The 18130-nt window shown below is 36.9% G+C and overlaps 1 protein-coding gene across 4 annotated transcripts in view; it reads right to left on the minus strand.

The window, feature by feature from the left end:
- Window positions 1-18130, minus strand: part of ADGRG2 (adhesion G protein-coupled receptor G2) — a 66990-nt gene that overhangs the window by 24958 nt on the left and 23902 nt on the right. For all 4 annotated transcript variants that reach the window (XR_003253728.1, XM_026067156.1, XM_026067164.1 and 1 more), the window contains exons 4-8: window positions 8396-8422; window positions 7284-7310; window positions 5480-5512; window positions 2197-2253; window positions 906-976 (exon numbers count right to left, since the gene is read on the minus strand). Coding sequence is in view for 3 of the 4 variants with exons in the window: in XM_026067156.1 (XP_025922941.1) it covers window positions 906-976; window positions 2197-2253; window positions 5480-5512; window positions 7284-7310; window positions 8396-8422 (215 nt within the window). In the remaining variant the exon portion in view is untranslated. The remainder of the gene's footprint in view (window positions 1-905; window positions 977-2196; window positions 2254-5479; window positions 5513-7283; window positions 7311-8395; window positions 8423-18130) is intronic.

Consider the following 18130-nt stretch of genomic DNA (forward strand, 5'->3'; position numbering starts at 1 on the left):
ATTTTCTTTTTACCAAGGCTTAAAAATGTAACAGAGCTCAATGTGAACCTGTGCAGTGGCTGTCGGTGGGGATCCTACAATAGAAAACTGAAAAAATGGACATTAACTTGCAAAGGACCTTGTACCATTTTGGCTATCCTCAGGCTTGCAGAAATGGCATGTGAAATCTCAGACTGAATGCCAAAAGGCATGTATGGGAGAAAGGCAAAAGGTCCTTTACAAGTTATGTCAGGTTTTCAGTTTTCAAACCTGTAACAGCTAAATAGTCTCATCCTGTATTATCTAGATACTGAATAACCTATACTGTCCTTGCTTTGCATGATATCGTTCTCTTAAACCTCTTTTGTGTTATAGGAATACACACACACATTCATACTCCTGCTACAAACCTGGTAACTGATTAACCACTAGCTAAAAAGTATTAGGGCCACCGCTGCTTAGAACAACGCCCTGTTTACGAGAGTCTCAACATGAATTATTCCCAGGATGCAATCCGGCCTAACTTGTGATCAAACTGCATGTGTCTAATACTCCTAAAGTGTCTAAATTTCTCTCCAAAGGATGATCCTGTATACCTAAATTTAGATTCCTAATTAGGTGGTTCAGACTTCTCTCTCCAGAATTTCCAGGGCTTCTTCCCTGTTTTCAGTGGTTATATAGAAAATACAGACAATTAGTGTAGGAAGTCTACTTAATTGGACCTTTAAAATTTAGCCACAAAACCACTATTTAAGACAGAGAGAGCAGATCCATCCACTGTTAATATTAACTTGTATTGCAAACTGTATTTGAAGTAAAATAAAACCATAATAAAAATCACACTAGGATATCAGTATTTTAAGTGTAGACAAAGAAATTTATTTCAGCCTTCCTTACAACAAAGTTTTAAAAGAGAGAACACTTACTATTTCTACATTTAGTGATGTGTTACTGCTTTCTTCACTCGCCTGAAGTTTTGCCTTGCCCACATAGAACACTAAAACCAAAAGTCAAAAAAGTTAAAGAAAAACAAAACTTGTGCTTAATCACACAATGTGAAATTATTTGAGAATTCAAGATTTCACTCTCCTGTGTTACAAGAGAAGGGAAATAAGAACACCGAAATTAACTTTTCTGATCATTTCCTATTTTGCCATCATTCTTCCATGTCTTCACTTATTCTTTTCCACAAAACTACTACTTCAATAGCTTCATTTTTTCAGTTTTGCTAGCTATCTCTAAATTCCATCTAATTTTTTTTCCAAAATAGAAGAGCTGCACTGTGCATGCTATTAATACAACTCCAACTTCTGTAATGAGAATAAAATGTTGGCTAAAGGCAAAGTGGTACTCTGAATATTATTCAGTCCCTTTGCTGATTAAAGCACTTTCAGGATACCATAATTCCCAGTATCATTCAGCAGTCCTTTAGAGCTGATAGGACACTTTGGTGGACATAAAAGAACTTCTATGACATTTCTCTTCTTGCAGCCACACATTCAGTGTGAGCTTTAGAGAAGGACCCATGCAGGAATGCATACGTCATGTCACCCAAAACACATGGCACAGTTTACTGTGTCAACCATTAGGGAAACTTTATATTGGGAAGCAAATATTTATTCTGTCTCTTTCTAATCTATAAAGTACAGATTATCAGTATACAGCCACCTGGCAGAAATGACTTCATTTTCTGAAGTACTTCTCACAGGAGCCCTTTATCAAAGTATTTTGAAAGTCAGCAACATAAATCAACAAAATCTTTATCTACATTTTTGTTAACACACATATAGGGAACATCATTGCCCTTTCCATTTCCCTTTGTTTTTCTGTCCTGTCACATTATGCTTTTAAAATACATGCAGGTTTTTACAATAATTCTTCCAAACTCTATTTCAACTTCTATTTCTGATACAGGATTAGGCTTAATATGGCAGAGACTAACAGCATACTAGCTTCTTTTTTCTCAGGTTAGTAATTATTATCTGTAACCATGTATCCTCTGATAAGAAATACTGATCAAGAACAGAGTTGACTGAACATTACTTCTAATACAAAACATGTTTAATTTAATTTTTAAGAAGCTATATACAGTCTCTCTGAATTAGCAAGAAAACTTACTACAGAGCTAGATTTTATACAGCAAATGCAAATTGCCACATTACTCAGAAGAGAAAATAGTTGGACATAATTTTTACAAGAAGAAAGAAAAAAACTAACCTGAAAAATTACAGACAGTCGATATATTGCATAAAATGGTTTCTCCTGGCATAGTTTCTGGAAAAAAAAAAAATCCAGTGAGTAAAAATACTGAATTTAAAGTCAGTCCTGACAAACATACACATTTACAATCATTTCAGGGTTTTAAATTTAAAGGTCTTTACCTTTTAGAAATATTTTACATACTGTGTAGGCTTCACTTCTCTAGGGCACTTACCATGATATTATCTAAGAGCTAGTATTCAGACCGATACACACTGTTTTTGTTTAATTTTCTGTAACGGTTTCCGCAGAAGACCTACATGCAAGTAGTTTCTGCATTTAAAAATAATCCCATAATTTGGTGGAAAGCAAAGACACAATTAAACACATTAGAATACAGTTGTATCTAAGACAATATTTAACATACTTAAGTTGTCAATTTATAGATAGGACTGTGCTCTTGCAGGGCTGCACATCACCTTTCCAATAACCGTGCACTGTGTGGCACACACTTTTTCAAGGTCTGTATCAGCAACTAACTCGAATGAATAAAAGTAAGATAGTCAACTCCAGGACTCTCATTGCAACTGTCCAGGCACAAGAAAGACCTGATGAAAAGGGATCTTTGTCTAGGTTATCAAAAAGAAGTTGACATTTTTAAAATAATCAAGTCAATAAACTCTTCATATATAATCAAGATAACACAGAAATCAGTGTATCGCGAACAGGCTCTTTAAATATCACGGTATTCAAATCCTTATGTGATACATCATCTGTTTCTGAGGATCCTATTACGGCTACTTATGATAGTATGAAAACTAGAAACTATTCTGCCTGATAGAATTGAAACCATGGTGATAAGAAACGGATTCTCTCACCTAGCATACCATGCTTTAGTTAAAACAAACCTTTTGCTACTGCCATATGTTTAACCCTACCTATACAGCAAAGAAAAATACTGATCTCAAATTTAGGGTATTGTAAACAGATGGCTCAGCTGTAATTTTATTCAGTTAGTAAAGGACATGAAAGATGTTTGCATCTGAGACAAAACTCCTGCACTTTCTCATAAAAACAGATGTGGCAGCATACATTTCCTTACAACACTTAAGCAAATTCCTCAGTTATAATGAGGACCAAGGAAATAGTGCAAAATAAGCACGTATTTTGGTACGATAATTTCGATCATCCTCCATTAACAGAAAAACAAGTCCTGTCCTCTCAGCTGTGATCATTCACTAGTACCAAATGAGATGGGAAATTTTTCTTTTCTTTTTTTACTTTTTCTGTGGTACAAACATTTGCCTGTTACGGCCTGATATACTTCATCTGTTTCATCATCATCAATGGCAAGGATTTTGAGCTGCTGGCAACATTCAAAAAATTAGGAAAAAAAATTTTTTTTGAGAGCAATTTTGATTCAAATGAACTTGCCTTCCCTTTCATGTTGGTAGCTGTCAGTGAAGTAGCAATGAAATTTTATCAATGCTATTATTTTAAGAAAAAACAATCTTTGAAGAAATAAAAGGTTCTTCAATAACTGAATTTTTGAAATTATTAGCTAGATGAAGAACAACAACATTTATAAAATCCCAACGTACAAAACAGGTCAGAAAAGTAAAGAATAAGGTCAACCTTGTATTTACAGAGAACTTGTATGTGTGCCACCTCGTCCTGCCTAGGACCTCTGCATGCCACCACAATGCACATAATAAATAAGCAGTGTGGAGGATCAAAGCCTCACCAAAAGTCATTAATGATTTCAACCTCCAAGGATCACCAGGTAACATAGCCACAATCTTCTTGCAGGTCACATTTCACATAGTCAAATTATACTAGCCAGTATGGCTCCAAGCCATCCACCACTTATGCTAATTCTATGTAAATATATTCTAGTCAGTCTACTAGGCTCCTACATGGATAATAAAATACTAAACTCAGCCTAGTCCTATAGACTGGATCTGCACAGAGAACATCAGATTCAGATTCAGTCCTCTTCAATCTGTTTAAAAGCATGAGGAATTTTTTTTAAGTAAATACAGTTCCTGGGACTGCGTTTCTTAGATCTTTGTGCCCCCTGACAATCTGCTGCTCTGATTCACAATACTCCAACCTTTCTATATGTGATATGTAGGTAAGCATTGCAGAACTAGACCTTCTACTGGACTGGAGACCAATGCAAAGTAAGGCAGACTGCTAATATGACAAACAATAGTACCAAGAAAAAAATCCGATTAAAAATATTTGAGTGCAGACCTCTTGAACTCACAAAGACACTTAAATTTTGAAAAGCTTTAGAGAATATCAGTAGTGATATATAAATCCTACATGGTATTATGGCGGAATAATAATCAGTGATATTAAGGGTGTCTGTAAAAAAAATGTTTTAAAATTAAGTATTTACATTTTAATTTAAAAAGCCTATGAAATACAAGTCATAAAAAGAAGTTTCCTTATTTACAGTTTAGACTCTGTCTTTCCAGAAGAAGTGTAAACACATGACCATTTATTTTATAAGGTGATTAAGTTACTTTCTGCACATGAAAATAAAAGCAGCATTTTGGGGGGTTCACCTGATAAAATCATTACATCCCCATCTGAGCCAGTTACTCAAGGCTCCCTATTATTCACTGGAGAAAGAAGTGCTTTTAAGGTGTGATTCATTTAACCTATTTTAGATGGGTACTTTAGGATAAGATGAACCCCATCCTAAAAATGTCTCTCTCTCCATCAACTATGAAGGCTAGCAGGATGTCTAGCTCAGATGAAGACACAGAGGCATCTATAGTTACATGGGATGAATATACTCCAAATGCAAACATCAGGAAGAAAGGTGTAGCAGTTCTCCTGACTGGTCTCTACTGACCCTATTTGGCCAACATATCAAAAGCACATATATTATGTCAGTGTTTTTAAGCAATGATGTGTACATTTTAGTTCTGTAAAATACTTTAAATAGCATCAGAAAGTTTAGAAAGCATTCTCTCTATAGCTATACCCCAAAACAAAAAACAAACAAACAAAAAATACCCCAAGCCAACATATTGCTAAAAATAAATGTCCGGTCTGGGCTTGGACAAGCAATTTAATATTTTGGCTAAAAAGGAAAGGTTAACAGCTCAGTGTTAGTTTAATGCACTTCAAAACTCTACCAATGCAGACTTAAAATATAGACTGTAAGCTTTTTAAAATAGTGTAAGAAAAGAATTTGGGCTAAATGAACCCCAGTTTAAAAAGCAAACTTTCATGAATGCAACACAGATCTTCCTCCAGATCTCATTCACCTTATGTGAATTCTCACCTGTAGTTTGTGCAGTTTCTTCTGAAGACATATCTGAAGGAGAAAATTAATAACAGTAAAAACAAAAATAACAAAATCTAAACAATCTAACACTAACTAAATCTAAATAGGAGAAATGTTAATAAAATCTTGCCTGTAGGACTAATAGGATAGGTGATAAAAGTAACAATAGAGGATTCTGGAAAAAAAAGAGAAAAGAAGTAGCAATGGCATTAATGTAATTCTTTATTTCTATGAATTTCTGAGAAGGAAGATCAAGCATGCAACACTTTCAACAGGAACAGAATTTTAATGCTCTAAGTCCCCTTTTATGAGCACTTCGGTGCTCAGTAAGAACTGTGTCCATTGTTTCAAAAATCTGAACAAGTATCTGAATACAAACAGCCGGTAATTGAGCTCTTTCAGGTAAGTTCCTTTTATTGGTTTCATTCTCTTGGAAGACACAGATGACTGGCTCATCCAACAGTGGTAACTGCTCAGCTCCAAGGCCCTTTTTCTGCATATACCCATGATACTCCTGACCAAAGATGACATACTGAGCTTGGCAAACGGTGCTTCCAAAATCTTATTTTTGCCAGAAATTATATATAAATAAAATAGAACGAGGATGMAAGTATTTTTTTAGCCACACAAGAAAAAAAAATTACATTAAGAAAGCAGAAGAAAAAGACTGCTCAGGAAGGATGTGCTTAGTTAGCACATTTTAAGTGACCACACAGGAATATAAAGCCGTTAGAGGACAATGTCACTCCAATATGACACCTCAGTGACTTTTTTAAAGGGGGCAAAGCAGTTTCATAACAGAATAACATTACGCTTTCCAAATTTCTTTAATAAAAGCATCAGTGTCATCATTTGTAGCAATATCTCAAATATAATAAAAAATAGTTGGTTACTCTGCAAAGAGAGAGTTGCACACCAAAACAAAGCAATGTACTTCATGATACAGAACAGGTAGGGGAGCTTTTCTTTCAGCTATATTTATTCCCATTAGACTAGCCATTTTAAACATTTTCAAAAGTTCCCTCTTTATTTTATACTTGGAGTAAGAGCTAAGCATATTTGTTTCTTCAGTAACAATCCTGAAGACAATTGATTTTCTAAGGCAATTAATAAATGGCCAAAAGGAATCAGAGGGAAAACTAAATGCTGGCTTCATTTGTATCACTTTGTTTGGTATAAACAACTACAAATAATGAATTGGCTGCAATTGTTAATGATGATACATTCTCAGAGAAAGATTGTATCTGTAAAAAAAAGTGTATCTGTGTGCCTGTATGATTTTTTTTTCTAGAGTATAGTGTGTCAGCATATATCAAGAAAGCAAGCAAATGGTTCTTTCTGTGTGTATATTTCCTCTATTTTTTCACAAATTTTTCTACAAAAAATGCTTTCATAGACGATGTTCATCACCTTTGGTCCCACAAGTTATTAGAGTCCCCTTCTTGTTTTTGTTGTCTCTGAAGTGTACCACACTGCATCAAATGACAGAGGTGTGTGTACTGGGGTGGAAAGAGGTGGAAAGGAGTTCTCTCCCTACAGTGTTCTCCCTCTGCCCTCTCTGCAAACTATTCACTGTTTAGGTTACAAAAGGCTCTTGATCAAGCAGCTTGCACTTATTTCATCCCCAACCGACACTACCACAAACTGGGAGTGATCCCATATGCCATGCTAATCCATTAAAGGTAGCATGAAGAATTCAGTTCTTCAATTCTCCTCATTACTTCAGATAAAAACAGAAAAAGATTTTTCTAATACGAAATAATGGGCATTGCAGTAATCAGTAAAGCCCTGGTTTTCTTACCAGCAATGGTTGTTGCAGTTAATGCTCCTGAATTTACAGCATTTGTTTCAGAGAGAGAGAGAGAGAGAAAAAAAAAGGGGGGGGAGGGGGAGGACACAGATTAGTACATGAAGTTTCAGTTACAGATATAACCATCCTCATCAGCCTTTCCCTGTATTATCGGAAGTTAACTGGATGCATTCACCAGAAGAGGGCAACACCTGCTCATCAGAAAAACACTTCCAGGTTGAAAAAAAGGTGGACATACTAATCTCTGCTGAAATAACATTAAAATTGTTATGAATTTAAATAGAATTTAGCCAAAAATTATTTCTTTTCAACAAATATGGGACAATTTGCATTGTACAATGTTAAGGAAACAAAATCCATAGTCCCAAGATACATGTCAGACTAGCCTGAACTCCACATGCCTATCATGAGCGTCTTGCTAATGGTGGGAATGGGAATTAAACATTTATGACAAGATGATTGTAGCTGGGTAGGAAGAACCCTTCTCACATCTTGTATTAATAACACTGGGACTTGCCATTTAAAAATTATTTCATACATGTCCATTCTCTTCTCTATCCAGCAAAAAGTAGCATTACAAAAAGCTAATTCATTTCAAGTTTGAATCTCTGCTCTTGATAGGAGCCAGCCAACTATTTATATAGCAAACACTAGCCACTAAACCTTTGATCTTGTTACAGCAAGCATTTTGATCAAAAAGAAATTAGAAAGTTTGATATCTGGTCTACACAGCAATTTTAAAGTTAGCCCTTTAATTTACTGAGTGGTTTATGACAGTGCCTTAGAAAAGTAAAATCACAGTTATCACAGAAATACAGTATCAAGAACAAATCACAGCAAATACAGACACACAGACACTTTTTTTTTAAAACACAACAATTTCAGATGTGCTGCTATGCTAGCAAAATAACATTTTGTGCTGTCAAAAGTTTTGTTTTTGTGAAATAAATTGTTTGCATTGAACTTCAAGTCTTTTACACTAGAACTGAAGAAATGAATTCTAGTTTGTGCAAACACGGTTGTACTGGATAGGCTAGTCTTTCATCTACCTTCAGTGGGTGCGACTAACACTACTGATTTTATTTTTATAAATCCGTTCTTACCTGTAGGTCTGGTAGTGTCTTCTGTATCTGACAAGGGAAGAAAAACAGTAAAAATTAGATGATAAATGTAAGAACAGAGAATTTTGTAACAGAAAAAAAAACAAAATTAAATGAAACAAGAACAACGCTCTCCTCAAAAAACCCAAAAACTTAAAAAAGAAAAATATGACAAAAGAAACCCAAAGTAGTCAAAACAAAGCAGAAGACAACTCGCGTATTCATTTTTCCTGAGAATTCCCCGGCTTTCAGTTTAGGACTTGGTCTTTATAAGCCAGAACCCCATATTAAGAGCCCAAAAGAAGTGAATATAAGGAAGAAAGTCCAGAAGCAAGAGATTTCACCTATCTGCAATGCTATTAACTCACCTGGAGCACCTCCTAGTCAATGAAGCCTTCCTTAATCATTCCTACCTATTTTGGGAGGACTGGAAGTAACCCTCCTTTTTCCCAGTCTGACCCCAACTTTTGACTGAGACGCCACCAGCTTTCTTCATACCTGTTAAAGGAACCAGTGAGATGCGATTTTCCCTTCCAAGCAGAGATCAGAATCCCTATCTGACTTTTCTCCTTGATTCCTCAGGGATCTTTCCCTCAATCTACATCTGCTTTACCTGTAAACAGTTACTAACGAAATCAGAAGAGAATATTCTTACTTAGTTGAGCAGGTCTTTGAGCCACAGTTAGAAAATAAAAATCCCTCAACCCACTCCTGCTACTCTGTCGGAAGATAAAAAAATTCCCCGCTAAAAACGAAGTGCCCAGAACAACGTCACCACGACAGATCATGAGGCCAGTTTGCTCTCAGCTGGCTTAGCTCTACCCTAGAGTAGCCTCTGAAGATGGCAGTGTCTAAGCGGCAGAGAAAGAAGAAAGTGAAAATACCATTTTCTAGTTCATTCCTGCCTCAGAGACACCCTCTCCTCACATACAGGAACTTGCTAACTTTCTGCCTGTCAGTTAAACAAACCCTCAATTCAAGCTTGTTTGCAGAACTACTGTGCATCCTTTGAGAAATGTGTGTTGCATCTTTTTGAAAAGCTAGAAGATGAACTCTGTTGAGCTCAATTTGTTCTTCAGTTTATCACTTTTGGACTTACAGAAGACCCATATTAGTCTGCGAGCTTTCGCACTGCCCTTCCATTGCCAATGTCTCCAGAAATCCTTTCAGAACAGTTGCTTGATTGAAAATGAACAACTACACTAAATAGCAGCAAACACAAATGTAACAGGGACTCATTATTGTGCTTCCACATAGCTATTTTTGCTCAAATGTGGAAAAAAGATGCAGTTGAATCATTCATTTGTATACGGGAAATAAAATGAAATGTTATTAATTAAGAGAAAAGCTGGGGAGGACAGGAGAGGTGTGAAAGAAAAGGACATTTTATTCCACAGATATTCACAAAGTACATATAACAATTACAAAGTAAACCAACATTAATACAAAGAGGTAAAAAAGGCAGACAAGATAGCAAACAGTTCCTACATCTGGAATATGAAGGAAAAGTAATTTAGGGTAAAATTAAAATGTAGAAAAAGAAGAATATACAAAGATGACCATACACTTGTTAGACTTGCCCTGGGCAGCATGCAAAGTTCTGGCTAAAAATGGGAATTAGCAGTATATGAATTTAATATTCAACAAATCAATACTGAAAGTTTTTTAGTTTAACAACTTTTGTTCTGCTTATACCTGAATTACTATTTACAACATAGCAACGACACCACAAGAACAGTGCCATTAACTTTGTTTCATCAGCTTTCAATATGATTCCTCCAACCAGTGTCAAATGCATATTTATATATGTATAAATACAGTAAGGTATAGTGTTTTGCATTCATTGATAGATACTGTCATGTTGTGTATCTAGCTTTATGCTCAAGGACTCACAAGGCACAGGAAGACTGCCTAATCACCATTTAAATCTGAGTTTGTACTGAGGCTACAAAGAAGAATATCTACCACACTCATTCATTTCCACAGTATTACTGTCTGTTCTGTAAGAAGTTAATTTACACAACCACTCTTCCTTGGCCTAACACCTTTCACTTATTACAAGTATGGGTGGATAACAGCCAGGAATCCAAATGCTAAAGGATTTGATGTCATTTCTACTCTCAGTTACAAGCTATCTGTTTCCTCTGTCCTGTGAGGATCAATGCTCCAAGTTCATTTAAATGCTTTTAAAATTCCCATCCATTTTTCTCTTATGTGAAAAATTCCAGTGCAACTATGGAGTCTCTAAGTAGCTGTGCAAACATTGATGTCCTTGACCACAGACGCTAGGCACAATGAAAAATTGAAGAAAAAAAAGGAACAAGGGAAAAAGGAAGCATAACAATTCGGCCTTGGTATAAAGCACACCCACCCAAAATAAAGTGTGTTTCTATCAAGTTTGAATTTGGTCCTATTTCTATAGTCTGCCTGTAACAACAATAATTCTAACCTGTAGTGCTTGCAGTTTGTTGTGAAGTTGTATCCAAAAAAGAAATGTTAACAAAAAGCTAACTAATGTACAAGTAATGCAGAAATAAAATCTTGCCTGACACAGTATTGGAGCAGGTAACAAAAGTAACAATAAATGATTCTGATGCAGTAATAAGCAAACAGATGCATGAATCAATAAAGAAGCCAACCAGCCAAATACATTTAGGGTTTGCTTGTTTTTAAGAATCTGTGATTAAATTTTCAAATACTATTCAACTGATTGGAAGAATTCAAGTTCCAATGTAAACATTTTCATCAGCACATAAAAAGATGCAAATAAACACTTCGGTTACATACATGAAACACAGTAAAATTGTATTAGTGCAAGTTCCTTAAAAATCATGGATATTTGGAGCAGCTTTTTTTCAATGAACAGATTTTCAAAGTCCTTAAAGTACAATGTAGAATATAAAGTGATCAGACAGGAAAGTTGGAGCATAAGAATATGAGACTAAATCATAAGAATATGACACATAGAGGTCATCTGGTTGGCTATGCTAAGCCAGGGAAAAGGAAATGTTCATGTCTCAGAGGATTTTCATTTAGAAGAAATTTTCCCCATTTGATCATGAGATTAGCATGTTGGATTGTGCAGGAGGTTTTGCTAAAATCAGTGTTACATCTACTGCAAAGAATTGCACCCCAAGTTATATGCAAATTATTTCATGTAAATAATCCAGAGTTACTGAACTTCTGGTTCCAAGCTCATCCCATTTTGGAAACGAGTATCTCTCTGCTACCCTTAAGATTTGGCTGCAGGGAACTGTGGTACAGGCATGTATCTGACTTGAGATATTGCACATAAAAGCTGTCCTTCATAGCAAAATTACACAAATGCACACAAAACTATACCTTTACAAAACACAACTACCAAAAGAAGTGTCAGGCACAACAGTGCAGTATATGTATTATCTTTTTATTTATATGTATTCTGGTACCAATCAACTTACAAATAATGCTGATCCTCTAAGTATGTATCACTGATGAGCCAGCCTTCCTTGACCTTGGAAGGTACCACAGCACATCAGCTGGCAGTTATTCTTGCCAGATGCAAAGATTTGGCACTTCTGCATATTCTTTCTTCCCTGACCTGTGCAGAATGCTTCCTGCCTAGGCAGCTGGCAAAAAAAGACTGTTGCTTAAGTACCTTGCACCTATCATTCCATTTCTGAGCACGTTAAAAATTGCAGAGTTCATCTAATCCTACTCCTTTACAAATGGATGTAAAAGAATCTGTTATTCCAGAAGAGAAAACCAGATTGATGAAACACACCAGTGCCTTTTCCAAACTTACTTCACAACACACTTGCCAGCCAGGAGCAGACAGTTATCAGAAAGGAACTGGCAATAATCTGTCCTGTGTGCTGAGCAATTTTCTGCCCCTGAGGTTTACAGGAGGTGTTGCAACTGATAGTCTAGCATTTATCGCTTTTGCTGTAGGAAAAGAAATTTTAAAGAAGGCTTGTCAGARTATATTAAATCTCCACAATCCATTCTATTCAACAACAGTATTGAACAGTGAGAGTAATACCTGCCTTTTGAAAGGATTTTAGCAGAGCCCATTCAGCTGTTAAGGAAATACAGACACAGACTCTATTGCTATACCAGAATAATACTTAGAATAAAAGTAGATGCAGTATGGATTCTCAAATCTTTGAAGAGACATAAAGAAATCTCAGTTCATTTTTGTTGAATGTCATACACTGCACGAACCTAACACAGCAACTCTGAAATATGGCAGGATGAACACATGAAAATCAGATGAGCTACACTGTATTTCCTTTTTAGGAGTTTTCCTTGAAACTAACTGTTGGTTTTAGTTGCTTGACATTCTAGGTAGAAATTTTCTTATTAAAAAAGAAACAGAGAGAGAAAGAGAGAGACCAATATCCTTAGTAAAAAATGCACACTCATGTAGGTAAGAAAAAAGTGTAAGTAAATAAAAAATTGCACATTCATGCATATCAGCCTATTGAATTTAAGCTATTCAATTAGAGGCACTGATCAAACCCAAGTTATACTAGACATCTTATTTGAGACAACTGGGATTTTGCCTACAGAGAAATACAGGTCTTTTTAACATCTAGTGGTGTATGAACGTCACAGATTATGAAAATTAGGATATAACCTTAATTTTTATAGTCAATTTTCAGAAAACATTAAGGCTTCTCATTATGACTTTTCATGCCGTAAATCAGGTTAAAATACATGATCCTGTTAAGATATGTGTTCTAGAGCTCTTACACAGAAGTGTTGATACTTTAAAATTGTACAGTGATTAGGCATTATGGCACCTATAAAATTATTTTCATAACACCTAGTGTGTGTTTAAGGAAAGCCTTTAAGGTGCATTATTTACTTTAAACAATATGTAGAACTAAAGTTGTAGAAATGATAGTCAAATAAAACAGTTCTGTACTGTAAAAACATGCAAATACATTTTTAAGGTAAAATGGAGTGAATAACTAATGGATCAATCTTATATAAACTTAGGTGGACTTTCACTTAGTGAGGAAAGTATCCTTCCCAGTGGGCAAGCTGGCTTCCCTAGCACAGAAAGTGAATACCATCTCCAAAAATTTACTTGCCGCTGGTCTTGTCTTACTAAGAGGTTAGCACCTCTTGCAGCAGCTCTTATTTCCAATCAAAGGGCTCTGGAGGAAAACAAATTCTTAAAAGGAAACTGTATCTTGAAGTATGCAGCATCTCTCAGAAAAGGGCACCACACTGCTTCTGCCCACTGAAAAAAAACCGAAAGATTCTGCCCAGGGAGTCTGACCTTAAGGTCATTCTCATATACTCTTGAGGAGACAGTACAGACATAGCCATTAAAGATAAACTGCTTTTCCCATCCTCCATATCTCTTCAACTTATTTTGTGAATTTTGTGGGTGCAGGTAGTATGCTGGGGTAGGTAAGAAAAGTTGTTCAGTGACATATCTAAGTATTGTAGTTTAGTCAGTAAGAAGGCAGCAAGCTCTAAAAAATGCCATATTCTTTCAGTCACAAATCTAGCAGTACAGAGAGCAAAATAAGCTAAACACAAGCCATGAATCTGAAGCTGGCAAATGCAGCAAATGATGGTGGCATGCGTAGTTTGGGAGGGGCATTTTTTCTGGATCACAGTCTAACAGTGACTTCTCTTACAGCACGATATTCACGTCTACTGTAGCTAGAAACTACCCCTAAAAATAAGACTTTTTCACTGATAATGGTGCAGTATTAGGCTCACTAACCAAGTCTTTCATCAGTATCACCTTTGCATAACAGAGGCAGTGGAGGAAGAGAGACTGTCATACAATATTCACTTTCACTTAGATTTGTCAACCCTCTTCCTTTGCTGTATTTAAGAACTAGACAAGAAAGTGAATAGAGTTTATTTGGAGGAGGTTTAAAGGCCAATCTAAAGTATCCCTAAAGTTGACATGTAAAAAGAAAAGTACAAAAGCCAAAGGTGTGCTAGTCACAGGCAAACAGAATATTTCCCTTAGGTTATCCTCTAAGAATAAGAGCATGAAAATCCTCATGTATATGAAATGTGATTTTATTTGCTTCATGCATTTTTGTCTGCAACACTGTTAGGTGGGGTTCATCAAATCAGCGCATCTAATATCCTACCCAAGACAAGACACTATATATTGTAGTAATACTTTTCTAGATTTTCAGCAAATACAGAATATTTCCTGAGGACCCAAACAGCAAATAAAAATAAAATAACATTATTCAGCATTATTCCTCGCTTCTATTCAAAGGGACACACAGCAGGTCCCCAACAAGAGTTTGGTTTTTCTACAGAAAATGGCACCTCCATTAAATAAGCACCAGTTTCTATTACTAACATGCATTACTAGAAAACAAAATCAGCAAGTCCCTTACTGTCTTCATATCACTTTGTACTGTTCCAACACAAATAGCCAGGTATGCCAATACTTGAGAATCACCTCTGTGCAGGCAGAAGAAACTGTTCCAGTGGTGTGAAACCAGTTTAGCAATTTTTATCATTGCTTTCCATACCACAGCTGCAAAAGCTTACTTGGAAACCTGTATTCTTTGCATTGTCAAAACCTTCATTTCCCATCATGACTTATTATGACAATGGGGATCCAGTGTAACTTGAGCAGCTCCAGTCTGTAGAGAGGCTAAATCCATTAATAACAGTACTTAAGGCTAGGTCCACAAATAGATGTAGCTCTTACAGTGACGGACCTTTGACTACTAGAACCTGTGCACTGAATCTGTATCTCCAAGCAAGGCATTGTAGGCAATTCCTGGAGAGAGGCTCTTAAGAGCAATGTTCACAACAGCCAGTAACCCACAGTCCTTTTTGGAGTTTGTGTGTTTAAATTTGGATTACAAGCCCCAACTCCAAGTGGCACTGAACAGCTCAGCTCTGTTTCCTCGATTTTGATGCCAAGGTTGCTCTTTTCAAAACTGAGGCAGGAACTCATCCCTTTCTTTTAAAGTTTAAACAGAAAAGAGAGGTATCAGTGCCTTGCCCTCCCTACAAAAAAAGGCACGTGCTTACTGCATTCCCTAGCATGAGAGATCCTAATTGTCAGCATACGGGCTATTTTAGCTCAGAATGGTCTCCTCACATCCTGCTGAAGCTGTTCCACTATACAAAGCAGAATTCAAAATCAATTCAGCCAAAGAGAAAGAAAGGGAGAATAAGATCTTGTAGCACAGCGGTCAAGATGGGAAGGGTAAGATTTGGGTTCTGGTCCCCTGCAAAAGGAATAGCATGCCTTTCGTCCAGGAGCTATTAGACACAGGATACAGAAAAAGACCTTAAAATGCACATGATGTACAATGACCTACCTCCAACAGGAAGAATGAAAAGCACTCTTTTCTTCTCTCTACCTCCAGTCTAACTTAAGAGATCTAAGTGATTTGGGGAGGAACAAATATGAGAAAATAGAGCCATGCCTTGTGCCTGATCAGCACAGCCTGTCCTAGCTTCTTACTAAATTCCTTTCTAACTATTTTCCTGGGCAAGTGAATCCTGTGTGCATGCATGGAGATCTAAGTGTCAGCAACTGGAGTGAGACCATGGGTCATAGGGGCCCATGTATCAGTGGTGCCAGCAACTGGAGAGAGTGAGGATCTAAGTGCCAGCAACTGGAGTGAGACAACTAGAGTGGGACCACAGGTCAGAAGGCCCATGTGTCTGTGGTGCCAGGAACTGGAGCAAGCGAGGGTATGCAAGTGAATGTGCAATCACTAGCGAACATCAAGCCCCACTAGCAGATGAGTAAGTGAATTGACCTGGGAGCCAGATATGCGTGTGTCTCCAAGGGTGAAATCACAGGGGCAATGGGCTACAGCCAACCGCCAGAGGGACAGTAGGGTCCAGGCAGGTCAATAGGGAGACCCACTTGTGTGTGTCTGTGCATCTGACGGTAAGACCACAGGGGAATTGCCTACTGGAGAGACAAGGGGAGTCCTGGCTGACTGCCAGAGAGACCACAGGGTCTGGGCATCAACCTAGAGCTGTTTGAGCATGTCTGGTGTGTGCGTGTGTGTCTAAGGGTGAGACACATGGAAGAGTGAGGGTTCAGGACCAGCTACTGGGTGGACTACAGGTCCAAGGCCAGGTACTAGATAGAGCCAGCATGTGCACGTAAGTGTATGTGTGCATGCGTGAGTGTGGGGGACTGTACCAGCAACTGGAGTGGGGCTGCAGGCCACAAGGGTTCGTATGCCCAGATGCCAGCAACCTGGGAGACCAGGGATCCATAAATAAATAAATAAATCCCACTAACCTTACTCCTCATCAGCCAGAGAGGGGAAAAGGATGAGACCATTGGTGCTCTTTGCATGAATGATGAGTGTGTCTGCCTGTGCCGATCTGTGTGGCTAGCCATGCATATATATATTGTATATGCGTGTACTGGGAATACATATTCAGCCTTGCTACTGGTTGGACCTGGGGACATGGAGCTGTGGCAGTCTCGCCCCATTGGGCTACTGGGTTCAGCCACCTTACCTAACATCCTCAATCTTGTCAGATCTCACAAACAGATTGAGAGCTGAATCTGAATGGAAGAATCCCAAGGGACATCTTGGTGGCTAAATAAGTAACATGGTCTCCCCACATCTCAGTTCTTGGCCAACATAACAGAACAGCATTAGATAAACAGGACCGTATATTGATGAGAAGATCAGTTCTGACTTACAAATTGTACATACATACATACATTATATATATATATATATATATGTATATATTTATACATAAAGATACTAGGAAAGTAAATAAAATGTAGATTTTCTAAATAATATGTGATAGCAAACTTAGCACTGAAAGTTTTTCCACTAAAAAATTCAATTGATTGGGGCTGGGGAAATTGATTTGCCTTAAAAACTCCCATAAGACATACCAAAATGAAAGTTTTCATTCCAAATAGATACAGAATATCATTCTTTGGCTTAAAAAACAACTAAATAGCATTTTATATTGAAATGTCAATTCCACGCTGCATTTTTTATTCTATACAAATCATCTTCTAAATATTTTCACATGCAATAGTTATCAGTATGTATTACATTAGTCACCAAAACTGTGAAGCAACTGCCCTCCATTTGTGTTCAGTGTTACTAGGATACAGCCAGGAGAAAATACCTGTCATTAATACATTTCACAGAACTTGTTCTTGAACAAAACTGAGTAGTTTGAACAGCAAAATGTCAAAAGTGATACTGTTCTAAACTCCACCTATTTACAGAAATAGGCATTTAAAATACTATATTCAATTCTCATCTTCAAATTAAATCCACATTTTCTATTAAGAGACAGTTAGCATTGGATAAATCTTTCAGTCAGATAAACATTCTGCAAAAATGAATCATCCTATCACACAAGGCATTAATAACACTAACACATAAAAACCTTCCCCAATTGTTCCTCTGTAGACATTAGCTCATATTGACTTTCAACGCAAGTTAGATTTTGAGGCACACTTGAAAGGTTTATAGGATAAAACTAAGAGCAATCTCAGTTTTGCCTTTTAGTGCTTCTCACAAGATTAGAAGTCTGTTCTGACTCTTCGAGGTCACACAATGGAAGAAATGATGGATTATCACTGGCTATTGGACAGCAGCGAATGGAAGAAAACAACAAAAGTGCTTGTTCAACATAGGGCTCTGGCATTTTGGCCAGTCCAATTTAGCATCCTTGACAGAAAAACTATGGTGTAATATTTTTAGCCAACCTTGATGTTGCATATGCCTTTTTTTTTTTTTTTTTTTA

Source organism: Apteryx rowi, unplaced genomic scaffold (genome assembly GCF_003343035.1).
Source record: "Apteryx rowi isolate R43461 unplaced genomic scaffold, aptRow1 scaffold_1039, whole genome shotgun sequence".
Lineage (NCBI taxonomy): Eukaryota > Metazoa > Chordata > Aves > Apterygiformes > Apterygidae > Apteryx > Apteryx rowi.